The sequence below is a fragment of the Micropterus salmoides genome, unplaced genomic scaffold (assembly GCF_014851395.1).
Source record: "Micropterus salmoides isolate LMB-PRFRI ecotype aquatic unplaced genomic scaffold, ASM1485139v1 Ms_hic_scaffold_1228, whole genome shotgun sequence".
NCBI classification, from domain to species: Eukaryota; Metazoa; Chordata; class Actinopteri; order Centrarchiformes; family Centrarchidae; genus Micropterus; species Micropterus salmoides.
The window spans coordinates 1-27,766 of NW_024040295.1; the positions used below are offsets into that span (position 1 = coordinate 1).

The 27,766-nt window shown below is 39.4% G+C and overlaps 1 protein-coding gene and 1 pseudogene across 1 annotated transcript; both read right to left on the minus strand.

Moving 5' to 3' along the window:
- Positions 1-321: 321 nt before the first annotated feature.
- On the minus strand, positions 322-20,005 carry LOC119900088 (annotated as a pseudogene).
- Positions 20,006-25,385: 5,380 nt separating this feature from the next.
- Positions 25,386-27,760, minus strand: LOC119900089 (low-density lipoprotein receptor-related protein 6-like). Its single transcript, XM_038714850.1, has 3 exons — positions 27,730-27,760; positions 27,232-27,329; positions 25,386-26,924 (listed from the first exon to the last, which is right to left on the minus strand). The coding sequence occupies exons 2-3, from the start codon at positions 27,279-27,281 to the stop codon at positions 26,618-26,620; spliced, it is 357 nt and encodes a 118-aa protein (XP_038570778.1). The 5' UTR covers positions 27,282-27,329; positions 27,730-27,760; the 3' UTR covers positions 25,386-26,617.
- Positions 27,761-27,766: the final 6 nt, after the last annotated feature.

Consider the following 27,766-nt stretch of genomic DNA (forward strand, 5'->3'; position numbering starts at 1 on the left):
TTTCAATCAAGCAGGGAAAGTGTCTTAAACCTGCGTTCTCTCCAGCAGCCAGCAGGGGGCGACTCCAGCGGCTGCAGAAAGAAGTGTGATTGTATGAAGTCTCTGAGAATGTTTCTACTTCTATGGTCCCATTTAGAGGAACATAGACCAGGAAGGTGGGGAGACCTTAGGGCGGGCTTCAAGCTAATTAACAAGTGGCGACCTGTCAATCAGGATAAATTACATTTTTTTAACTAGATAACAAAGAAAGAACTGAATTTGCACCTTAACAAGTCAATTTGAAGTGCAAATTCAAGGTGCCCTTAATGGAGCCAGGCTAGCAGTTTCCTCCCGTTTCCAGTCTTTGTGCTAAGCTAGGCTAACCATGTACTTGTTGTGCTGACTGACCTCTCTAAGAAGTGGTTGTTCTCTGCCAGCTCTTGACCACTCCCTCCATCTCTTCCTTCAGCTTCTTCATCCTGAAAAACAACAAGTCACGTGATTATGTGATGAGGTCACCAGAGAAATTAATATTATAGGAAAATTGATATGTAAATCATTACTAAAATAAAGTTTTTTTTGTTATAAATAGTACTTTAAATAAAATAATAGTGTTTTGTTTTTTCCCCTGTCAGATGTCCGTATGATGATGAGATCTCACCCGAGTGTCATCTCCACCAGCGTGTTCTGACTCAGGTAGGCTGACTGAGGCTTCATCCCACTGGACACCAGAGGAAGAACTTTCTGAGGCAGCTGTTCCTGAAGCTGCACAACACAGTAAAACCTCGTTTAATGTACTACAGCTCGTTAGGAAACCAACATCTAATTAAAGCTTCAAGCAGTGTTGGATGGGCCCTCGCATGTCGGGGCATGTTGCGGCGACAGGGCAGTTGCTCATCAGCATGGCTCTGAGTTATCATGTGCTTTTGATGCCTCACGAAGAAGTTAAACGTCACTTCCTGTGTCCCCTGTGGCGCTAGAGAACATCCGCAAAATCTACCAGTACAGTAAGTAAGTAAGTAAGTGTGTTAAATTAAATGAGCACCATCATACAAAGCGTACTTCCTGTTGCCAGTAGGGGGCGCTATAACATTAATTGAATATCAGGTGCATTTCAGATGATTGCGGCTCGCTTTCGCCAACTTGATGACTGCAGGGGGGGGGGTATAAAAACGGCGCCGTTAACTTGGACACATTCTACCTGTGTGAGCTTACTGTGAGCTGAAATCAATGACAAAAGGTGATTCCAACTTTGTGTAGCCGGAGAGCAACTGCGGTCGCTGGACTCCTATGCTCCTGTGAGGTTTTAATGTCATGTGACATGGTGACGTTTTGCAGCGCCGGTGAAAGTCAGAAACAATTTCTAACCAGCATGCAGTGGAGGCTGGCCAACAGAGGGAGCTAGGGCGCCGCCCTCCCTGGTGGTGGAAAGTTTTTGATTTTTCTTTTCAAAATAAACATTTTTGAAGTAATAATAAAATAATATTGGCGTTAAATAATTTCTGACTATTTCACTAAGCGCCGGTATCCTGCAGTTTGTGCTGAACTGTATTGGAACGGTTACTGGAACTGACTGGATATGGCACAGCCCCACCTAAAATATCTTTCACTAGTCAGCGCTGCATGAAATCAAATGCACCTCTTGGCTTGTAGGTGTCTTCAGAGCGGGACTGTCATCACACCTGTCAAATTTGTAAAATATGTGAGCATGTACACTGAAGTTATAACAACTTCCCGTTTTATAGCGAATCATCAATTTTTGACCCCACGCCACGGACACGCCCGTCGACGAAAACTCACAAATAGCACAACTTTTCATCGTCAATGCCTTTAGAATGCAATGCAAAAATGTTGATCGGATTCATTCTCTATAGGAGTTCATTAAAGTTTGGAATCACCAAAACTTTAAATTAAAATTTTTAAATTTAAAATGAAACCGACTTCCGGTTGGGTTTTTTAGTATTGCTCCAAGAGGATTTTTTGTAGGTCTGGATATGATGCACCTTCCACAAAAACTTCATACAATTTGGTGAAACGCGGCCAAGGGGCTGCTTTTATCTCTTTCGCCACGCTGGAATTTTGGGCTCTAATTACGGAGTCTTCCTCAGTGTACGTGGAAAATTACCTTGATGGCTCTCTCCATCAGCATGGTCACCTCCTTCTCGTGCTGATCAGCTGACCGGACAGACCGAGAAGCTGCTTCTTCACGTGATGAACCTTCCTGAAAACATTAAAACGAGACGCTTTTAACACACCGAGCACGCACTGTTGATGCTTCACTAAGCCACAGAGAGACTAGGGCCACTTCCTGTCTGTGGTACATAGGTGAGGTGTGGAGGAAGAGGAGAAAGTTTCTGTGTTTTACCTCATCCACTCTTCACTCTTAGAGATGAAGACGATACTTCATGGCACACTCCTCGGTGAACAGCGATCTGGCTTTACCGGCGTGAAGGACCAACTTCTGTCTGTCAGAGAAAACACACACACAGGTTTAAGACTTCGAAATAAAACCCGACAGAAGGAAGTTCACACTAATGGGATTTTTATATCTTTTCAGGATGATTATTCCCACTGTCATAGAACCCGCACAATATCCGAGAACTGCAAATACTGCCCTAAATACTGCAGTATCTACAGACATGTGTTCCCTCAGCTTTCTGATGCACTTTAACCCGTTTAGTGTGATTATTTTTTACAGTCCATAGCTTATAGAAATCCACTTTTACTGTTTAAAGTTTATGTATGTCAGAGTACAATTAATATTTTACTAAAGAGTACGGAAATGCATTGCCAGAGTACTGCCGTAAAATATCTACTCGTGCCACAAACTGAGGACAATCAGTAGAAACTCAGACTGATAAATATCTTAAATAATGCTAATTTAAATTTTTCAAATTATTATTATTTTAGTTATTGTTCCTTTGTTTTTTTATATTTTTTTTTGTCTATTAACACACACACATTTACTGATTTATTTATTTTATGAAAAATATCAATTGAATTCCCAACACACAATTACTGTTTGTTTACTTTTACTTTGTTTTCATATTATATATTTTATTATTTTTTAACACTTACTGTTTTTTTTAATATTTACTTTTACTTTGTTTTCATATTTTATGTATTTTTTAATATTTACTTTTACTTTGTTTTCACATTTTATGTATTTTGTATATATTTTTACTATTTTCTTTGACAGTTTTTTTTTACTTATTTAATGAAATGTATGAAATTAATTGTTCTTTTGTAATTTTTTTTTTTAGCTTTGGCAATATTGTTGTTTTACATTCATGCCAATAAAGCTAAACTGAATTGAAATTGAATTGAGTGTAGTAATACCCAGAGTGCAGAGTAACAGCTAATTTAGAAATCTGTCTTCACAGAAACATTTCTATGACATGACTTTCAAACAGAAGTCAGATACAGGTTAAAACTACATGTTGACCACATATGCAGGTCACAATTGTTTTGCCTTTGTAGGGCAGTACACATGTATACATGTCAGCGATATCTCATAAAAAACTGCTGTTAATTCACTTACTTGTCAAATTTATGGATCTGTTCTTCGTTGTACGGCAGACCTAAACACAGGATGTAAAATAACATCTTACTGATCATCACAAGCAGCAGAAGAAACAGGCAAAACAGATAAAGAACTATTTAAAGAAAATAAATGAAATCTTGGTTTTAACAGTGTGATTTTCTTTAGATTAAATTAGCATGCTAAATTAATCCAAGATGGCGAACACATAATACAACAAAACTAATAAGGAGAGCTAACGTTAATGTTAGAAAACAGCTGGGTTTTCGAACACGCTGTATCCCCCCCCCTCCGCTGGCCACAGTTATACTGTCCTTCTGTGGGAAACACTGCAAAGATTTTTGCTTCGGTACATTCAAAGTAAAAACTATAACCACAACCGTACTCTAACAATGTCTGTTTAGAATAATAAAGCAACAGTCACCTTTCATACTTCTGTAGTTTATTTTTCCAAAGTGCTTATAAGTTTTATTTGTGGAGAATGTTCTGTAGGCGACAGCACGAGCCAGATGTTTCTTGATTTACTTTAAAATGTTAAAGCATTACTCAGATTGCAAAGACAGAATAACAGCGGTACGAACACTGAAACTATCTTACAGCTGTGGCCTTTCCTCTGCTGATCTGTTGTTGTAACTGGGACCAGGGCGCTCTGTGGGCGAGACCGGCCGACCACTAACCTCGCGGGCGCTTGTGGAGCTTCTCAACCCCCGAAAACATTTTTGATTCGCCATCAACTTTGGTAAAACTGCCGATATTCAAATTCTACTCAGTTGATTTCTCGCCTCAAAAGAGTATTTAGTGATGAAATGTTATACAAAACTTGTAAAACAAAAAACGTTCAGCTGTTCTGCCTCTTTCTCCGCTGCTTTCCGCTTCTGGCGTGACAGCTTCTTCTTCGTGAGTAGTCAGTAGTCGACACTGCAGTTAGCAATCTTCATATTAGGAACATTTCTGGCTGTTTATTTCTATCCTCCCTTAGGCCCTGATCAGACAGAAAGCGTAGGTTCGAAAACGCAGAAGCCCCTTTTGGTTGAATTTGGAAAAGGGCAGTGCGCTGCGTTTTTTTCATGTTGCTATAATCAAAGATTATAGCGCCAGCGATCTGAAATCTCCGGTTTGCTGCTAAGTTATAACGGTCATATTAGCAGAAACTTGATCACAACTCACAGGTCTGAGTCTTTTGTTGCTAAAAACATCTGCTTTAAAAAAAACAGACAAACGCAGGGCGCCTGCTCGGGCACTGTTTGAGGGTGAGAGGTGAACAAACACGCAGGAGACAGGAAACGGAGATCTGTACCGCCAGCTGGTCCAGGGGCTTCGTCTTAATGATTGTCGGTTCAAGGATTATTTTAGGATGACTCGGGGACAGATTGTTGCGTCTTCGGACAATCCGAGCAACTTCCGTCAGCACAACTGAGGACTCGTCTGTCCTTTCATTCGATTGGACAATGGGAAAAACAACGCGGGTGACGTCAGGCGCTTTTCTGCCCAGAGTTGAATTTTTTTCAACTCTGTGTGCTCAGAGCGCTCCTTCGAAAAGGCGCAGCAGGCGGCCAAAACGCAAGACGCCCAGGGCGCAAAAACACACTCTCACTGCAAAAAACCCGTTCTGTCTGATCCGGGCCTTCAACGGCATCTCTGTAACACGCGTCTACAATGAAATTTCACGTCTACGAATTTTTTATAATAATCGACGCCTTCGATCACGCCGACTAATCGTTGCAGTCCTATTCGACCTACACAGTCTATGAAAATCCTAACTAAGAATTTCACTCCAAACTACTGAGTATGACTGGACTGGATATATAATATATTAGCCCCCCAGTTTTTACAGCTAACGAGCTCTTTATTAGACTATTGTTTGTTTGGGAGAACTCACGTCTTTCTGCCTTGTCCTTCTTGAACTGTTGGTAGATGGCCGTGATGGCGTCCAGCAGCACTTTGATTTTCTCCACACTGCAGAGACAAGCTCACCGTCACACATCTAGTTATACTGTACCATGCTTATATTACACATTACTACATGTAAACACACAGACAGACGGCCTTACTTCCTGTCCTCGGGGTGTGTCCCCACTTGTTGTGTCCAGAGGTCAGTCAGCAGGCCTCCTGGGAGAAATTTACTCTTGATGTCTTGTGTTGTTCGTTCAATGGGCTCCAAAGAGCTGGAGATCTGCACACACACCAATATGTAACACGAGTACATACTAATAAACACCAACAGACCACTCAGTAACACCTTAGCAGTCAATATAAACATCTCAGTCAAATCTAAAGTTCCCCATGTCGCACGGCTGCTCTGCCTCAACGCTTTATGTGATTTGCGGAGTTTGCTGACAGAGATAGCGTTACTTGTTGCTAAAGTAACCGCGGCATACTAGCTGCTGTTTTCTAGCGGTGAGAGCTGACTCAGTCTGGACTGGGAGCTCAGAGCACCTGGGGTGTGTGTTAGTGTTAACGTTACACCCCTGGAGGTTTTCAGGCCGGCCTGTATTCCCTGTCGTCGAATTGGCCTCCGTCGGTCTTGGAGGCTGTGTTCAGACCCGGTCTCGCTGCAGTGTTCATTCACTGGGAGCTGGAACCAGTCTGCATGAGGAGGGGGGGGGGGCGTAACGCACATTCAGCGCTACTGGCTACTGTAAACGCCAATCAATATCCGCAACAAGTCCCTCCCTGTCTTTGTGATTTTAAATATGCAGAAGCAAACGGCACGTTCTTTCTTGGTCTTACAAACCAACATGAAAATGAATTGTGACAAAATCGTGATCCTGCCTGAAATAAATCGTTACCTCTAGCAACCACAGAGGAATGCCTTGCTCGCAATGTAGTCACTTTACTTAAAGACATGAATGAAGTTCCCGACCATAAACAGCTAAACATGTCAAAACCTAAATACAGCGAGCGCTCACTCTGAGAACTTTCTTGTGCATGTCTGCGATCTCGTCGTATTCTGATGACATCACGTTGGCCCGCATCAGCACCTCAAACCTGCGCGACAGGAGACAGGAAGTCAGGAGGTCACATGACACGTGTAAAGTTAAATTCTGTTTATTACTGTGCGTGCGAGTCACTCACAGCTGTTCAGTCTTCTCCAGGATCTGTGTGCAGTAACTACAAAGATGGAAAACCTCCGACTTCTTGTGTTGAATCTCACTGTAGTCCTCCTTCATCAGCTCGCTGGATAAAGACAGACAAGAGATTGTTTTCAACATCAAAACACTACCGCTCAAAAGTATCACAAACACTAAACCTTAAATGGTACATAAGGAAAATAAAAACAATATTTACCAAAACAGATATTTTCAGATCTAAAATTAACAATTTAATTAAAGAGTTTTTTCATTATTTCACTGTAGGATCAACTGATGACCAGCTGCTCCGTCTGCCTTCATTAATATTATATAATATATATATAATAAAAGTACAAATAAAGCCTCTGGGGTGTATTAACAGGCTGTTCCAAGGTGCTTCTATAGAAATGGGTTTCAAGGCTTCATTTCCTTCCACTGCTGCAGAATAACCAAAGAAGGTAAAGACAAAGTTTAGGTCAACAAAACTGGGGAAAATTGTAAATTTCAGAGATTTGCAATATTCAGGGATTAATAATGAGTTAACAACTTCAAGTTTTCCTGCAGCAGTGGAAGGAAAGTAAACACGTAACAGTAAGCACCTTGGAACAGCCTGTTAATTAACCTCAGAGTTTTTATTTGTACTATATTATATATATATTAAATATATTAATGAAGAAACACAGAGCAGCTGGTCATCGGTTAATCCTACAGTGAAATAATGAGCAAAACTGTTCATTTTAGATCTAAAACTGTCTGTTTTGGTGACGTAAACGTTTTTAACTTTGTCAGTTTGCTTAATTTGGTACATTTAAGGTTTTTCACTGGACTTGAACTACTTAGATTTACATAAAAACTAGAAATATGGGGGCGTTCTAATATGTTCACACACATAATAATAATAATAACACGTAAGTAATGTAAAGTATATGTAAATTGTTTTGTAATAGCTTGCAGTGTTGGATAAAGATCCCTAAAAAGATTTCTGACCAAAGTCACTTGTTTGCATCAAGATGTTTCCTAAATTCTTATCGGTTTTCTTTGACTGACTTGATTTTTCTGCTCAGGAAGTGAGCTAAATCTAAACCAGTCTGCTCACTGGGCGGACAGTCAGTCAGTCCTTCAGCAGACGTGTTTATTAGATCATCTGCATCTTTGAGTCAAGAAAAACCCAAACAAAAAGGAGTCCAAGCTGATGCCTTTATACCTGGAAAAACCTTCATGCACAAACACACAGAGTCTGATGTGAACTCACATTAAACCACGAACTCCTTTCCGTACTAGTTCCTGATAGACCAGCAGAGACTCTGAAGTTTTCCATAAATGTCCAACATCACCTGCAAAAGTCTGAACAACAACATCAGCGAGTAAGTTCAGCTGTGCTCAAACAGTGTATTCACTTTAATAAAGGGCACTTCAGGTTAAACTGTTGAGGTGTCCAATCACGTGAGCAGGATTCTCAGCGGTAGATCAGATATTTAACAAAAGGCAGAGAAGTGGATCTAATTTTACTTTATGGAGTCAAATTATCGTAACGACACACTGGATCTGTTTCTGTGATAATCTACTGCGACGTCTGGACTGTCACGCGGTGAAAGTAAAGTATCTTTTTTTGTCCATGTAACAGGTTTGCAAAGTGAAAAAGTCCACCCAAAGAGAGTTCCCATCTCCCACAGAAAACTCTGTTCCTGAACTGAAAACAGCTCGTTTGTAGTGCAGCCTTTAGACCGTCCACACAGTCAGAGGACATAAAGCTGTTCCTGTGATGTAGAGACGATAAATAAATGTGTTACAGATTAATAACTTGCCACTCTGAAACTCTTGCTCCAGTCTAGTTTGTGAAGCTGGTTCAGAAACATGTAGATATGAACTGAAGCCTTTGGCCCAATCCCAATGTCCCCCCTAAGCCCTGAGCCCTGAACCCTCACAGACTTTACTGACGTCACTTGGAAAGTGATTGATTGCTCAAAATGCTGTAAACAGGAACAGGACAGCACTTTGCCACTTTATCATGTTACCTGCTGAAACACGTTGCAACCTTTTTTTTTTCATGTTTTTGCCTTATTTTTAAGTCCTGCAGGCTCTCGCCCTACAGAGTGGAGGAGAGGTAGCCTAAATGTCAATATATTTGTAATTAATCAATACACTATTGTTGGTCAAACAGCATCATTAAGCAAAAACTAAAATAAATAGTTGAATAAACTTAGTGTGTAATGAGGTGATTGCGTTCCTCTGACTTCATGTGTTCTATGCAGCATCTTAAGTTAAGAACACTTTCAACAGTTTTAACATCAGCGTTGGTGTCGATGCTTGTTTGTTTACTGTTTTCTTCTTCTCTTAAAATGCGGATTTGCCGTCATACTTCTCTCTCTTCCGGGCTTCCCCCAGTAACCCCCGTGTTTTACGTCATACCGCTATGAACTGTGGGCAATTCCCTCAGTCAAAGTCTGCAGAAATACGGACTTACGAAAAGGGTCTATAAAGGGCTCAAAATGTCCGCGAGAGAGCCCTCACACACTTGATGATTTGACAGCGGGACGGCCCTGATCCCTCACGGACTTCCCGGGAACGCGCCTCAAAGTCTGTGAGTCTGTGAGGGGGGACACTGGGATTGGGCCATAGTTACCTGCATGCCAGGACCCGCCCTACTCAGCTTCTGATTGGCTAGTAGTCCTAGGTACTGCGCATGTGCAACTCCCAACAAAGATCTTGCGGAAGGGAGATGCTTCACTCCGTAGCTAAAACGGAGCGTTCAACACAGGGTGAAGAGAGGAGCTGCAGCAATGTGCAGTCTGACAAAAATATAGTGTTTTTTGAACCATGTAAACCTGTTCTGGTACGACCCCTAAAAACAATATGAACCTGAAAATGAGCAGAATATGTTCCTGCCGCTTTCAGCGAACTGTGGATGAAATCTGTGGCTCTGAAAAGCAAAACTGTCCTTTCTACATTATTAAAACACTGTGTGGTGTGAAGGTCACTGATCTGTTAACTTGTCGCTTCTTTTGACTTTTTAAATGTTTTCAGCAAATGTAGATTCATCTGAGATTCTTTTTTTAACATGATGTAGTTAAATCAGTACCTTTGCGTAGCTGGCGTCCAGATCCAGATCGTAGCGAGGCTGAACTTTAGGAGGACTAGCTGTGAAGACAAAAAAAAAAGTTGCGAGTTAAACTTTCCATCTTCACGTTTAATGATTTAGGATTTTCCAAGACCTGCACACGCAAGAGATTCTCCAAATAAAGCATGACAAACCATTTTAAGGCTTCCTGGAATTTAAGTTAATGCCAACTTAAATCCAAAACACAAACGAAGCTAAGTTAAATGAGCCTCTGTCTAAATAACCGTGACGCACATTCTGAACGTGGTCAGTGTGTTTGATAATGTAAATCACTGCGCTGCTGACCTGCAGAATGAAGAGATAACCCCTCTAAAGATCTACTTCAGTTGTTTTAAGACCTTTTTAAGTTCAGCCCTGCAGGCCACTCTGCAGCACTACGTACGGTCTTCGAAGATTAGTCCCACAGTGGCGACGGACTCGCGGCTGACGAGCATGATCGGGTTGTCTCTGGAGGTTTTGGGCAAGGACTGCGTCTGGCGGTTGGGGTCCAGGACGAGGCGGCGGCCCTCGTACAGCAGCTCCTGGTTGTGCAGCGGGATGCTGGTCCTGCGGGTCAACAGCTCCTGGAACAGCGCCGCCCTGTGGACACAAGGAGACACACAGTGGGCAAAGAGCCAGTCCAACCCAGGGGGAAGCCTGATCTGAAGTTACAGGTTTTAACAATAAACACAACATTATCAGAGATTTTGGGATACTGAAATGAATGAAACCAATTAAAGAAGGCTTGTTGAAAATGTCTCCATCCTACAAACTAGTAAACAGAATATTCCCTCTTTCCTCTCTTACGTGTTGTATTCGTGGATGTAAATGTGGTGCAGCGTTGCCTGCTGCAGACTGAACACGTAGACCACGGTCCGGTGCAGGATGTCGTTGGTCTCAGCGAAGAACTGGTCGAAGCCCCAACACTTCTCCTGATCGGCCTCCAGGATTTTGGCGAGCACCGGAGTCAGGAGGCTCTGCAGACCCCTGAAACACCAAACCACAGGACGCAACAGGCGGATTCACCGCTATAATTTAAGATTTTCATATTTGAGATTCTGGTATCAAAACTTTTTGTTGATGGACAATTAAGAGAGGTAGAGATAGATTGTTAGATTTATTCCCAGATTTAATAAATGATTTTTCTTGGATCTCTACATTTGTACATAAATATATGATCTTAATATATTATTTGTGTTGTGCCCATAAATACACAAACTATTTATGCAAAGTAACTTAAACTACAAGTTACTTTTATGCTAATCGTTTTTTTCTCTTAAAATAAATATAAAATATAAATGTATAATTTTTTTTTACCATGTTAACACTTCATTAAAAATGTTTATCACAATGTAGTTTTTTTTATGGTAGTTTTTTGCTAAAGTTAATTGCTTTATGCTGATGTTACACTAACCTTAAACACTTTATTTTAATGTTTTGTTTGAAACAAATCTTGCTTTGTCCTCCAAAAGAAATAAAAATATCAGTATAATATAATTATTATTAAAATGCTTTGTTTACCATGTTTACGCATTACATAAACATTTGTGTTAAGTTACATTAACCTTTAACACCTTATTTGTTTGGAATGAATCTTGCTTTGTCCTCCCACTAATACTATACTATAATTTCTAATTCTTAAATACTCCGGAGGTCCAAGAACTCCTGGTTGGGGATCACTGGGGTAGAAAACAACTTGACAGAAGGTTTGAATGTCGGCAATACACGACGAGATCCCAAACACTGACATGTATTTACTGCGCTGTCTTACTTGGACAGACTGCAGGACACCGGCATCTCTGTGCTCCACTCGATCTTCCCGTTCTCACACTTCTGAAGCCCGGAGATCGTCCCAGACGGTTTCTCTGTGATGATTTTATACCTGAGGAACAAGCAGCTCAGTCACTTTAACTCTCTTTAGAAACAAGTTAACGTTGCACTCGAGCGGGAACCTCTGCGTTTGCAAAGTGAGGCCAAACTGAAGCTCCTTAAACCTGCGTTCTCTCCAGCAGCCAGCAGGGGGCTGCAGAAAGAAGTGTGATTGTATAGAAGTCTGTGAGAAAATGTTTCTTCTTCTCAGCTGATTTATTCCCTCAGTAAACACTTTCCTGATGAGTTTATGGTCTCAGTCGCTAGTTTCAAGTCTTCTTCAACACAGCATGATGTTCATTTAGTAAATTATGGTCCCATTTAGAGGAACAGAGACCAGGAAGCAGGGGAGGCTTTAGGGCGGGGCTACAAGCTGATTGACAGTCAGGATAGAGGCGACTCGTATCCGCTGCTCTGTGTACATTTAACCAGCGCCGCTGAAAAAGATTATCAGGAGAATTTTTCCGGTAAGTGCGTTTTGTTTAAAGCCTGTTAGCATCCCAGCTAATATAAAACAAGATGGCGACGGCCAAAATGCCAAACTGGAGGCTTCATAACAGTAGTTCACAAATGGGTGACGTCACGGAGGCTACCTCCACTTCTTTTACACCGTGTGATTGCACTCTTACATGACTTCCTTGTTCCTGCGTGGTCCTTCAAACGGTCTGAACGGGAGGCTGCCGGTGGCGGCGTGGTAAAACGTGACTCCGATGCTCCACAGATCCACCGTGGCTCCATATTTCTTCTGGTGGTCTTTTCTCAGCACAGCCCGCTCGTACATGTCGGGGTGCTACACAGGAAACACATGAAGAAGACGCAACAGGTCAACAAGACTTTAAGACGTCACCTTGGACTCCTGGGAAACTGTGATGGGCAGCTAACTTTACTTTTTGATGTTAAAATTTTTATGCTAGCATTTTTTATGCTAACTTTATTTTTATATGCTAACCTTACTGTTTAATGCTAACATTTTTATGCTAACCTTACTATTTTATGCTAACCGTACTATTTTTATGCTAACTTTACTTTTTATGCTAACCTTACTATTTTATGCTAAATTTACTTTTTATGCTAACCTTACTATTTTATGCTAACTTTACTTTTTATGCTAACCATAATATTTTATGCTAAATTTACTTTTTATGCCAACCTTACTATTTTATGCTAACCTTACTTTTTTATGCTAACCTTAATATTTTATGCTAAATTTACTTTTTATGCTAACCTTACTATTTTATGCTAACCTTACTATTTTTATGCTAACCTTACTATTTTTATGCTAACTTTACTTTTTTTATGCTAACCTTACTATTTTTATGCTAACTTTACTTTTTTTATGCTAACCTTAATATTTTATGCTAAATTTACTTTTTATGCTAACCTTACTATTTTATGCTAACCTTAATATTTTATGCTAACATTTTAATGCTAACTTTACTTTTTTATGCTAACCTTACTATTTTATGCTAAATTTACTTTTTATGCTAACCTTACTATTTTATGCTAACGTACTATTTTTATGCTAACCTTAATATTTTATGCTAAATTTACTTTTTATGCCAACCTTACTATTTTATGCTAACTTTACTTTTTTTATGCTAACCTTAATATTTTATGCTAAATTTACTTTTTATGCTAACCTTACTATTTTATGCTAACCTTACTATTTTTATGCTAACCTTACTATTTTATGCTAACCTTACTATTTTATGCTAACCTTACTATTTTTATGCTAACTTTACTTTTTTATGCTAACCTTAATATTTTATGCTAAATTTACTTTTTATGCTAACCTTACTATTTTATGCTAACCTTACTATTTTTATGCTAACTTTACTATTTTATGCTAACATTTTAATGCTAACTTTACTATTTTATGCTAACATTTTAATGCTAACTTTACTTTTTTATGCTAACATTTTTATGCTAACTTTACTTTTTTATGCTAACCATCCCATTTTATGCTAACATTTTTATGCTAACCTCACTTTTTTTTGCTAACCATATGTATTTTCAATCTAACCTTTTCACTCCACTTTTCAGTGTGGACGTTCAGAACAACTATATAAACTTGATTTTTGCCAACAGCTCGTTCTTTTCCAGCTTGAACTGACCATTCGTTGCGCAGTGCAAACTTTACAAAATATTCAGTAACTTTGAACAGTAAATCTCCACCTACAACAAACTGGTTCCTAAGAAATGAGGAAGGACTTTACACCCAAACTTAGGAATTAGCTCCTGAATATCTCCTGCTGGTGATTCAAACACAGATCTCTTTTCTGACATGTTGATACGAAGAGGATTCAAACTGACACCAGATGTCAGATGTTTTCTCTCACCAGGTATTCCTCGGTGCCGTACAGAGACACAAACTGCTCGTCGTCCTCCAGCTCTCTGGCTGCTCCAAAGTCTGTCAGTTTGTAGACGGACCGTCCGTCCTCTCCGATCACACGCATGATGTTTCCTGGTTTGATGTCCCGGTGAACGATACCGTACTCTCTCAGGTGGTTCATACCTGCCACTGAAGACACAACAGCCAATCAGAAAACACCTCAGAGTCATCAAAACACAACAGGTTAGTGTTTTAAAGGCATCCTTATGCTGGTTTAACACACAACGTGATGACAGTGCTTGGGGCGACGCGATTACATACAAAGTCAATTCAAAGACGATGCGGAGTGCGATAAATCACGTGCGAGTTGAAATATCTCAAAACAGGAGACTGCTTGGAGAAAAGTCAGCAAGGCAGTTGAACTACCGGGTAAGTAAAGAAAACTTGATTACTTGATTCCTGCTATCGTTGTACTTTGCTATGAAAGACGTTAGCATAGCATAGCATAGCCCCGATTGATCCAAACTATATTCGGAAAACAAACATTTTAAAAATTGTAAGCTTGTAAACTTGCTGACAGACCTGATTAAGCATAACTTAATATGTTTAACATATCGGCATCTTGATGTAGTTACATTGGCATCCGTTTGATCCGTTTATTGAAACTAATTCACAGCAAAATGTTTATTTTGGGTTCATACAGTAATGCTGTAGTAATGTTGGGTCGCGTTGTGTGAGAACACTCATGTAGCCGCTTGAGTGTTCTCCATCATTAAAACTCGTGCGATAAAAGCGATGCAAGTTTAAAAATCGTGTTGTGTGTGAAACCTGCATTAGAGTCCTAAATATTTCTCTGGTTAAAATACGTCAAAGTAGAAAGTAGAAGTGACGGTAACTAATCAGTGAAACAGTTAGTGGACTATACATGCGGAACATGAGGTGAGTTTCCAGGTAATCGAACTGTCCCTCACCCACGTCGTGCAGAACTATGAGGAACTCGTCCTCAGGAAGCCCGTAAGCGTTGGACGACTCCTCTAACACCGTGTAGAGACTTCCGCAGGGACAATACTCCATCACCAGGACCTTGTGACGGGTGTTGGACTGACAGGAAGAGGAGGTCAAACACATGTTAACGCTTTTCTAGGCATCTTAAAAAAACACTTTTCATTTCATCATGATGAAAAACACAAGTCTAAAACTAAACACAAAGTTTTCTAAACACACTGTTTCACCTTATTCATTTGTCTTATTCAACAATCTGCATGGATCTGAAGAAAATATCACTTGTTCAGAAGTTGATCTATCTTTCTATTGATAACAATCATCTTATGTTCAGTAATGTTGAGGGTTGGGTATCAAGAACCAAATCTCCAAGACCCGTGGACTGGATCAGACCCGTGCGTTTGGATCCTGCTTCTCGGTTCCTGACTTCCTGCATATCTCAGCTCCTGACTGAACTGCAGTCAGCATTTTACAGCCCATCAAAGTGTCTCTGATCTGCCAGGAGCTGCTGCGCCGACCTAACATTTGTTACGACGACAAAGCATGAAGAATAGAGTCCTTCTGGTTCCGGTCTTGGACCGTGGCGGGTCGCAGCAAACGCTCCAAAGTTTGGTTTAGCTTCACCAAAAAAAAAAAGAGAACGACACAGCAAACTGCAGCAGCTGCAGTCAGGAGGTTTGGTGCGAAGGAGGAAGCAGCTCAGACATGACGAAGCGTTTCCTTCAACGCGGCGTGAATCTGAAGGAACGCTTCACCGTGTTCAGCGTGTCGCGCTCTCCAGCTAACGCCAACAGTAGCAACGTCTCAGGTACAGAACACAGGTGAGCCGACGTTCACCTTTTATACTGAAGGGAAACCAATGAAGGTTACAGATGAGACGAGTCCCAGAGACGCCGCGATATATAAATTATGGTAACTAGGACAGAGACTCCTTTCACTTTAGAGACATGAAGGAGGAGGAGGAAGAAGAGGATCCGTGAACGGGTTGAAGTCAGAGCCGAGATAAGTAGAATCTGAATCGATAAAATTGAAGTGATACCCAACCCTTGAAACGTTGTGTGTGTCAGGTTATCTGATGATTAAATTAATCTACAGTTCGACAGGAAGCAGCAACAAAACAGCTGAGACCTGAGAACAGTGTTTATAAAAAGCTAAGCTAACGTAGCTTCGCTGCAGTTACTGACCTCTTCCTCCACCGCGAAGAGTTTGACGATGTTCTTGTGGTTGAGTTTCTTCAGAACCTCGAACTCTCTCATCTGGACGTCCAGCGGCCTCAAAAAGCTCAGGTTGTTAAACACTTTGACGGCGTACAGGTCCCCAGTTTTCTACAATTAAACACAAAAACATGAACTCAGACACATTTTATACTCTGAATGTCTAAATGTGGAGTTCCATTGGAAGATTTTGCTCCGTCACAATCCTCCTTCTCAAATTACTCATTTTTATAATAATAATAAAATTGATAAAATCTTTAGAGCACTTATTTTCCGCAGGTTTCCTGAAATTGTGTGTAAACTCCTGGAACTTAATAAAACAAGTGGAGACGTACCACACCCCGCTTTAACTTGATCTGACAGACCTGAGGCGACGACGTTAAATGAGACGTGAGATCCCAAATTCAAACAGAAGATCATGTTCAGACGGATCCGCAGACTTTAAAGATTCAGGTCTAACGCTGTGGGAAATTCCCCCTTTGGTGCAGTTTACAGGCTGACGGCTCTTCTGGATCAACTATAAAAACAAACTGTGACGTCTGAGAGATGAAACCTGAGTGTTTTAGATGTAAAAGAAGAGACAGTTCACATGTAAACAGAATCTGTGATTTCCATTCAGATTTCCGCCTCCTGCGTGAGGAACCACAGGTGTATCCTGAGGAGGTTTTTACTGGACAGCAGCACCTGCTATCTGTTTACTGATTGGTCAGCTGCTCTGATGGGAATCTAACACTAGCTAGACCTGCAAGCATAACTTGCGCATTTTTAGTTTATCCATTTCATACTGGATGCACAAAATTATAACCAGACTTCAGACTTTCCCCCGAGCTTCTTTTATTTCAGTCCCAGTATGATGCTATCAAAGCTCTAAGCCCCGACCAGAAACTGCTATAACCCACAACCATGTTGGGAAAATCAGGAAACCTCCACCCTTTTCCGGGGAAAACACCTAAAATAAAATACCTAAAATGAACCAGGAATAACTCCTCAACCATTAGGCCTAGATGCAGAATTCTAAGGAATATAAATCCATTGTAAATTCACATATTTATTTTACCATTACAGACTAAATAGAGATGCAATAAAGAAAAATATGATATTTTCATCCTTGCCTGGTAAAAAAAAAAGCTTTATTTTAATGCAATAAACCATCAAAACCATCATAAAATAGATTGTAATGCAACTGAATATCTTCTAATGCACCTGGAATGCAATTGTAACTGTAAATTTGATGAAAATGAACTACAGTTATCTTATCATTTAAAAATAATAAATGTATATGAATGTCCATATTTTGGCCATATTTACTGTTCCAATGTTGACTTTTATTGGGAGTTATCTTTAAAACATTTCTGAAATGTTGATAAAAACAGTGAATATAGATCAATATTCCTGTGACTAAAAGCACACCCATGCTTTACAGGCAGATAACTTCAGAACGGACCTTTCATTTGATACCCAGGATCTCTATTTAGCTACTACGGGTCGGCTGTCAGACCACGAAAAAGACTGCGTTTTCCAAAGCGGCACTTCTCCTCCTCTGCAAAGAAAAGGTGAGAGTATGCAGCCACAGCTCCCAGGAATATCAGATTATTTTATCTTTAATACACAGATGATGCTGAGACACTAATAATTTAGTCAAGACAAAAAAATTATGGTAACTGATGTATTTTGCATTGATTCCTCGGTTCGTTATTATAATGTCAACTAGCTTGTTGAGCAGCTTGTTGTATAGTAAGTCTTGCACTAAAACTAACACGGCGATAAGCCTGCGTGTGAACTGATATCAGGTTAATACTTTAGATCTACCGTTGGGTTGGGTTTTTCTCAGGATGACGTAAAGTGGCAGATCAGTGCTGCAGCTGAATATCTCAGTAAGAGACGTCCTCTGTCCCAGACAACCTATAAATCTAAATCAGACTTAAACAACTCTCGCTTTGTGTAGTTGGCCAGATAAAACCACCGCCATGTAAGCACAAAAAGTCCCCATATTAAGGTGATTTTGTAACATCAGTGTTTGCATGCTACACTAAGAATATCTTATGCAACTGTTTGAATTTACGCCCGTGCCGTCAGAGTCTGGTGTCAGTCGGTACCTTGTGTCTGCCGCGGTAAACGTTGGCTGTCGCTCCCTGACCCAGCAGGTCTGAGATGAGCCACAGGTAGTTGGTGGTGCTCTGCATCCTGACGGCTGCAAGGGATCCTGGAAACACAGAAACAACGTCCGGTCGATAAGATCAATACTCCGGACGGGCTGAGTCACTTACGTGCATCAAATGTCTGATCAGATTCTGCGTCTTGTTAAGTGGAACCTCAGATTTGTTGCACCACCCGCCTCTAATGCTGCAGCCTATAAATCAAACTAACCTCTCATTCCTGTCATGTTGTGAACTGTTTATTTCATTAACTCTGTAGTCTTATTAATTTGATTATTCACATTTACTGTATTTTCTTGCACATTTTTAACCCCCATATGACATCTGTTCTTGTAGCGTTGCAATTATATAATAGTGTTTTTAAATATATCCATATTTGTTCTGTTTTATTTATCATTTTACATATTCATTAATCTTATATAATCGTATTGAGTTACATACGTTTGTATAAGTTTTACGTTGTGACATTTACTTCTATCTTCTTGTTGTTCATTATTTTATAATAATATAATAATATTAAAGCTATATTACTTTCACTTCTTGTTGTATATCATCATTATTTTTTTATATTTTGTCACAAAGCAGCAACAACAGTAAAAGTGCAAAGCAAACTATTAAAATTAATTCAAGTTCATATTTCTTCATATTGTTTTAGATATGTATTGATATTATATAATACTATTAAGTTAGATATCTATATATATTTTTACTTTCTTTTATATTTTGCAAACGTTATGCAACAACAGTAATTCAGCAAAACAAACAATTAAAATCAATTAAAATAAAGCTTCCCTATATTATTTTTTGTATTTATTTGTTACATATCTTTATAAATGTTTTACTTTGTCAGATTAACTTCATCTTTTTAATGTATATTATTTTATAAGTATTTATTTTGCAAACGTAAAAACAGAAACAATAATAGTAACACTACAGGGCAAAACAAACAATTAAAGTTAGGCTCATATTATTCTCTATATTATTTTACATATGTATATTGTTACATATCTTTCTATATGTTTTACTTTGTCTTCTCTTTGTATATTATTATTATTATTATTTTTATTATTTGCAAACGTTTTGTGTCAGAATGCGGCAACAACAGTAACACTGCAAAACAAACAATTAGAAATAAATTTAAATAATAGTTACGCTGCCTGCTCGACGTTCACACACGTCACTACGTATTACGCGGCGTCACGGTGGGAAATTCCCGTTTCAGGCCTCAAACAACAAAAAGCTGTTAGAAACATAATTCGCCGTGACTCGACAATAATGCAGCGGATTATGATAAATCTGATTTAATGTAAGTGAAGTTGCTGTTTAACGTAATGTCACAGCAAAACAGCTACACATAAATAAATATCTTCCAACATCGGCGGGTTTAAAAACGAGCCAGGAACATTAAAGTAAGTGATAAAAACACAAACACACGGCGGAGTTCAGCTCCTGGCTGTAAATGTCTTTAAATGTGAGCTGTGTTTTATTTTCACTTCCTGCGGACGCGGAACGGAACTGATTTAAAACTGCGTCGTGCTAACAAGCTAACCGCTTTACCTGTGACTCAACACCGGGAGCGTTAGCCAACAAGTCGAGCTACGAACCGGCACCGGTGAATAAACCGCCATCACGGGGCTTAACGTTTAAAATTAACCATTTTTATTTTGTTATTTCCTCACCCTTCTTTCAGCGGCCGAGTCCTCTTCTTCCGCGGTCATGTGACAGACGCGGGCCAATCAGCACACATTGCGGGGAAAAGGGGGCGTGTTTACGAACACCGTAATGATCAGAATAGCAGCGGGAAATAAAAGTTGTGCGCCCGCTCTTAGCTGCAGATGTGAATTAAAAAAACAAAACAATGCAGAATCCCCCCCCCCCCCCCCCCTGGTTGCTCTTCTTGAACCTCTCACCTGCAACCGTGTTACTTTTTTTGTGGATTAACAGTTTCTACTGCCGGGGGGCGGGCTCTCATAACGGTTATTACGGTAGCTGCAGAGGAACCTAAAATGAAGAAGGAAATCAAAACTTAAGGGCGTTTTGTTATGTAATAACTAGGGTTATATTTAACACTGTGATGATAACTTCACTCTATACACGCAGATATGCAAAGTCAAAATCCCTGCAGTGAGTCACATATGATACATATCTTTTACAGACCTCTACATCATCAGTGTGATAACCCCCCCCTCAAAACCCCCTTATGTATACAATCAGATACATGCAATGCACCGATCATCCACCAGGGGGCCGATATTCATTCACCATAGGCCCTATAATTGACACAACCAAAACAGAGGTTTCAAAAAATTCAGATAAGTTCAGATAAGAAAAACATTCAATTCAATTTCTGATACTTTAATAGCAATATTTACTGGATTGATGCAATTTATAATTACGTATTTCATTGTAAAATCGTGTTGAAAATGTGTGTATCAACTTAGATACAGCAGATATGTAAGGTAATAAATGTATACAAATGTAAATCATATTTTATTTTCCTTCATTATGCATTTAATTAGGCTGCATACACTTTTTAGATTATTTAAGTAAACTAATTCAAGGTTTAGGATAAACTTTATTAGACATATTTAGAGCAGAAATTTAAATATTTTTAGCATCTATTGCATTTTCCTGCTGTATCAAGATAATAAATGATTCAATAATTTGTTTCCAAGGTTCACTTCCTAATAATTGTCTGTTGCTCATTGATTTTAACTAAAAACTGAGCAATTCAGAGAATAGGCAGTAATTTGTGTTTGGTGTGTATTTGTCAATTACTTTCCAAATATATAACGTAATCCTAAACAAAACTCATTTATGCAAAGTGATATTAATTAATTTTTTGCCATAAGGTATAATAAACGCTCTAATTTCAAATAATTAGATGTTTCACAGGGTTAAAATGAAACTAAAATGTAAAAATGCCTCTAGATAATGCGATTAGATGGGACCGTATATTGTGTAGAAGAGTCATGTTTTATTAATCTATTTATTCTTTTCATTTAGAAGTCACTTCTGCTTCTGTAGGTTGTCTTTTGTAAGATAATAAATAAATAAATGAACATTAAAAAAAACTATTAGGTAGTTGTTTTAATTATGACTGAAAAGTAAAGCTGCAAAGATTAGTCACTTAATGGATTAGTTGTCAACTATTACAATAATTCCCAGCTATTTTGATAATTGATTCATCTCTGCGAGTCCTCATTTAAAGCAAAAATGTCAAAATTCTCTGATTCCAGCTTCTCAAATCTGGATATTTCTGGTTTCTTTCCTCCTCTATGACAGTAAACTTAATATATTTGTGTTGTGGACAAGCAAAGATCTTCGAGGACGTCATCTTGCGGTTTAGGGAAACACTGAAACACTTTTTACCATAAAAATAATCATTAGTTGCCGCCCTAATGACAAATACGCATTACGTATAACACAAAACACATTTAATAATACCAAAGGTTTAGTTTGTGATGTACATTTTGGTTTTGGAAACTTAAATTCAAACTGGTGAAAACTGAAAACTGATTTTATACATTTTGTATTCGGATTTATAAACATTTTTATTAAAAGGAACCAGATGAGAATTTTGTATATAATATTAAATACATAACCTTAATTTAATCGGGGAAATATTTTGCTTGTAAAGCCAAAATTTAATGAAAAATGCAAAAAGTTAAATCTTGTAAATTAGTGATTTAAGAAAAGTTTAGATTAAGGATGTAACATTTTAAATGTCAAATCAACATTTACATTTTGTTTTAGAAGAAACAAATTACTCAAATTTCATGCAAATCTCAACAGTAGTTCAAACCCTTGTGTGGACTTAACTCCCCATTTTTATGTGTGTTTTTGTGGTGATTTTATAACCAGGTAGTCAAAAATGATCCTAAGACAATATTTCTACCCAGGTGGTTTACAGCTTACGTGAAAATATGAACAAAGGCAATTTTTTTTAATTCACTCATCAAATTTTCAAAGTTGGAAACAAATATTATTTAGTTTTCCCCCCTCTGCTGTTAAACAAAAGGGGCAGGTCAATTTTGACCCTTAAGACAACACCAGGTTAAGAAATTTCCTCTTTGCAAAATTATATTGTGAATGATTAAAAAAGTGTCAGCGGCGTTAATCCAACCCCCCCCCCCCCAAAAAAAAAATCAATCAGCACACAGACGCTCATTTTAAGTTCACTCACTTTATATTTAACAAAAAGGGAAAGAAAATCAGCATTTCATGAGTTACAACAGCTTATAGTGGTAGCTGGATGAGATGTACAGGTCCATCTGAATCTCTGGCTTACAGGTGAAGCAGTCATCGTTTAAAAACTTAGACTTTTAGTGGAAATTAAACGAAACACGACGCACCAAATGTTGGTCGCCTCCACAAAACGTCCTCGCAAAGTTCCATGAGAGCAAAATGACGAAGGATAGCGTTTCAAAAAACAAAACAAAAAAACAAATCTCTGTTTTCCTGTCGAAACCTCAGATAAAACCGGGAGACAAAAGTGCTTTGAAAAGAAAAAAAAAAATTGACAACCTTTTTTTAATCTTTTTACATTTCTACTTTCTTTGCTTTCAACCATGTTCGTCTCAATCTGTACAAAATGTCCATTTTCAAGTCAAATCACGTTTTAACGACACGCTGAGGCGTCTTGATTTTGTCTCGTTTCACTCAGCCAGGTGTCGTCATTACATATTTATCTTTTACTGTACCTTTCTGTCAAATCTGTGAAGCCCTAAAAGAAGACAGGAGTTTCGAAAAGGCCGGGTATCGAAGCGAAACACTTATTTGCACCGAATTCTGTCCACAGCACTGAGGTAGTAAAAGTTAACATTAATCAGTCAGTTTGAGAATCTTGTTGAATTTTCTTTTCTCACGATTAAAATGTAAATTTGCACGTTTTCGTGGCGTCCAGTAAACATCACGTCATCCCTCTACTGTCAGCCGTCAAGTCAAAACATAAAATGCCCCTAATTAACAATATAAATATAAAAATGGCAGAATTTAAACTTTATTTATCTGGACAAAGTTCTCATTTTGGCGGCTTGAAAGTTGGCTCCAAATAAGTGTTTCTATTTCTTAAAGTAAGGTTTAGAAAAAACATTTTGGTACAAAGATCCGTAACGCGACACCCAGCCCAACATATCAATAATCAGTGATTTCACTCCTTCAGTTTAGTGATTTATACCCTCAAAGCTGGGATTTTTCTTGGTTCCCTTAAAATATTAAATCAAGTACTCAGATTACTTAATTAATTCCCTAAAATTCCTAATTGTGTCACTTTGAGTGCTTTTAGATTCAGTAGTTTCATTTGATCTTTGTCTGAATTAAATGGATTTTGTCTTAATATTGTCACCTTTGACATCCCGTATCACACATCAGGACGACAGATTGTTTCACTACGTTTGTGATACTTCAGATGTTTTCCCAGTTCAAAAAACTATTTTTTGAAGAAACAACTCCGCTCAGAGGAGAACACAGAGTGATTTAGCCTTTAAACAAAACTGTACAAATCATTAATCCAAGAGAGCAATGAGGTAAAACTGAAGGTTTGAGTCACTAAATTAAGGACAAATATAAGCATAGCAAAATAAAAAATAAGCATAGTGAGCTCAATTTATTTGTTTGAGGAAACAATTTACCAAAGAAAAAAAAAAAAAAAAGTTCCTCGACACCAACCAGACTATAAAAACTCCTCTTCCCCAAGTCAGTCATCAGTTTCGGACTCCGTTCACAACTTTCCTCCAGCTGCACGACAAAATTGAAGTTCTGTACCAGAAGTCAAGATAAAAAAATAAACGTCCTGTAAAGTGCAGTTTAGAGAATGAGAACGTCTCCCCAAAAATGTTCGTGTGTGTATGTGTGATGCTTATGAGCGCCGTCGGCATGAAAACACACCTGGATGTGTAGTGATTGTACCACAGGTAGGTCCTCAGCTGTCCGACAGGTGTGGACAGATGCTGAGGAAGTATGGAGGCAGCAGGGAGCCAAAAAGACATATTCATGCACTGGTCCAAGGGGAACTGGACTATTGGCATCTTCACTGGTTCTGTTCTGAATAATAATAATAATGTTATGTAAAAAAACCCGACTCCTCTTAAATGAGCAAAAAACTGAAGGGAGTATGGTTTAATTATTTCACTGTTTTCCAGAACAAGTCATTCTACGGAGCCGCCTGAAGCCCATAAGTATAATATATTTCTTAACACAAGAATTTGTGTAAATTTCTTAAATTATCTGGGCCCACGATTATAACTTTGGCGCCCAACATATCAATATGTGCCCCGAAACAATAGATAATAACTGCATCACTAAGACAATAACTTAACAAAATGTTAAAGTTTGTGTCTTGTGTGCACACAAACTAACAAGAATGTTTCAGAACTTCGCTGGCTCTTTAGATCTTTTTATATTCCTCAAAGAATAATAATAAAAAGGGCTTTGGTATCTGTTCCAAAATGTCAGGTTGTATCGGCAAACGATACCCGGCTCTAACCAATGGTAGGATTAAATGAGCCGAGAACAGACGCCACTGTTCAGAGATGATTTAATAATCTCTGGAAAACGAGAGGAATTGTCTCTTTAAATGAAAACAGTAAAATGCCTCATTAAGACAGGATGTTTTGTGCTTTCAATGTGAAGAAAAGAAAACGACCTTTGTGAGTAATGAGCCTGAAGTGGTGTGTTGATGTGTAAAGCATTGAGATTGTCAAATTCATGCTGGTGTTACTTTTCTCTTTGTGACTTTCAGAAAACAAAACAAACGGGTCGCTCGCTACGAGTCATTTTGAAAAATATATTTCTGGTCGTCACGAGAAGCATAAAGTCAAGAACAGATTTACAGAAAAACTGCGTAAAAAGGCAACAGAACGGATGCCGCCTCCTGTTTGGCCTCTGGTCCCGGCTTTCTGCCTCCACAGCGTTAAAAAAAAAAAGAAAAAAGATCAACAGTCTTTCAAACGTCAGACTGACTCGAACAGACGCTAAAAAACCTGGATATGTTCTTCGAGCTGACGGGTCTGAGATTGTCGGCGTACGTTTGAAGTGATATTCTGTAGAAAAATATAATGAGGCAATATAAAAAAGACGGAATGAAAAGTACTGCAAGAGTTCAATGGACAGATTTACAATGATTTTTTCTATATAGCTTATAAATACGTTATCTACACAATATGTGGTACAAAAATACTATATAGCATTTAGTGGGCACTGGATTTCCTTTGTGTTTTTTTTTTTCTCAAAGTACCAACAACATAAAACATTTAAAATAAAAATAAAAAAGCATATGAAGATGTTGTAACTGGTCAGGCACAAGATCGTGTTCTTGGAGGGAGACGCTGCTGCTTCCTCCGTGTTTGACAACAAGGGGTTAAAAAAAACAAACAAAACAACAAGATTAAAACCAAGAGGTGGAGGGAGAGAGTGACGGATGCAGCTTTGGGTCGTTTTCACTTAAAACAGTTGCAGTCGAGCATTCGAACGTTTCAACGAGACAGGAAATGTCACACACGAGCGTGCGTTTTGGTTTAAACCGTATGGGATGCGAGTCATGTTCTCAGCGGCCTGATCTCTTAGCGTGTAGTGGGAAAAAAAAAATTTGATTTGTGCGTACGGAGGCCCTGAAGGGACACGAGCGGAGTTCTGCTAAAAAAACAAAAACAAAAAAAAGGCAGATTGTCTTGAGATCTTCGGGACCTTCCCCTCGTGTCCCTCCAGGGCCTCCGTACTCTAGCTCTGCAGCCTCGCCAATACTTGGGTAATAAATATGTGCCTTGCGTTAGTGTTATTGCTTCACCTTTCAGAACCTGGTGTCACATGACTCACATCCACGACAGACACAACCGTTTTTTGTAAAACGAGGAGGTAAATTTTTAAATCAAAGACCCAGTACCACGTTCTCCAGCGTTCCAGTTTACATGGTAACTACAGACAAGATGGCCGCCTCCGGGAGGGCGGGGGTGGGGGGACTTTTCTCTTCTTCTCCTGTAGCGATTGATGTTTTTCATATTTGGCATCGGATAAGTTAAATCGTCCTGCTGTTTGTCCTTCAGCCTCGTTCTCCTCCTGCTTTTAAGGCAACTTATATTTGTGATGATTTTAATAAAACATTTTTCTTAAAAAAAATTTACAAATTTCTTAATACAAACCTCGATGGCGTCATCAGTAAACACTGTATAGAAAATATAAATATGCTTTTTCTCTTTTTCACTGTACAAATGTTCTGCAGCTCCTCCTTTTTTGTTCCTCTTCTCGTCTCGCGCCTCCTCATCAGTCTCTCTTCCCATTTTTAACCTCTTTATATGCACAATTGCTATTTACAGTGAGGGGGCGGAGCCGTGCCGAGGGAGGGGGGGGGGGGGTTAGCTCACGAGGAGTCCGTGCAGGGCGACGGCGGCGGCGGGTAGAGGTGGTGGGAGTAGCTGCGTTCGGTGTAAGGCGACGGCGGGCAGCTCTCACAGTTCTCCTCCGCCGACAGGTACTGGCTGCGGGGGGTCGGCGGCGGCGGGAAAGGCTCCGAGTCGTAGTTGAGGTCGCTGGTGTAGCCCTTAGCGGCGGCGGCGGAGCTGGACTTGAGCGGCGCCCGGCGTCCCGGCGTGTAGTCGCTGTCGCACACGTCCGTGCTGCAGGGGGTGGTTGGGGGGGCGAAGTGGCGGTAGGTGTAGGGGCGGTAACTGAGAGAGAGAGAGAGAGAAACAACACAATGAATGAGAGGCGACGTCTTTTTATTTTATCCCCATTCAAGTTAGCCGAGGGCTGAACAGGAAGACTCGACGCAGAAGTATAAATCAGGCTTAAGGTCTCGAGTTGTGTCTCAGGTGAAGAAGCTACAAACGGAGCTGCGAAGGATTTAAACCCAGCGAGCGTTCAAGACTTGAAAGCAAAGAAGCAGACTGCAGTTGAAAGCAGCTCTGTGAGATGGAAAACAATGGGAGCAGTTTGTGGATTTCAGGAATCAGTTTCAGTGAAGTCTGCGAGTACCTGTAGGATCTGTGTGTGGAGGGACTGTTGGAGGAGTAACCAAACTCCATGGTGTACTGGGAGCGGACCGTGGCAGGAGACGGAGGAGGATTCAGGATCTGTACCGAGAAAAGACACGTCAGTTTCACTCTGAACAAAAAGGCTATAAAACTAAATAACCGACGTTATCTGCAGAACCGCAGCGACGCTTTATGATCCCTCGTTTCACTTTCGTACCAGTTGCGTTTAAAAGCAGTTTGCTTTCTTTAAATTTCATTAAAGCTGCTTCATTTAAACCCAAGAAAACAAATTAAAAACTGATATTTTACTTTTAATCATTATAAACGTGATTCTTTCCACCAAACCTCTTTGAAAATAAAGCGAATTTAAAGACCCGTTAAATAAGTTGTGGAGTCTGATGTTTGTCTGAATTAAGAAGCACTCAGGAAATAAAGATGAACCTCTGACAGAACACTTGACCATGGATGATGATGCAGTGGGAGGAGCTGAAAACTCAACCGGGGGGAAGTAGGTGCCCTTGGTGCTGGACGAGCTG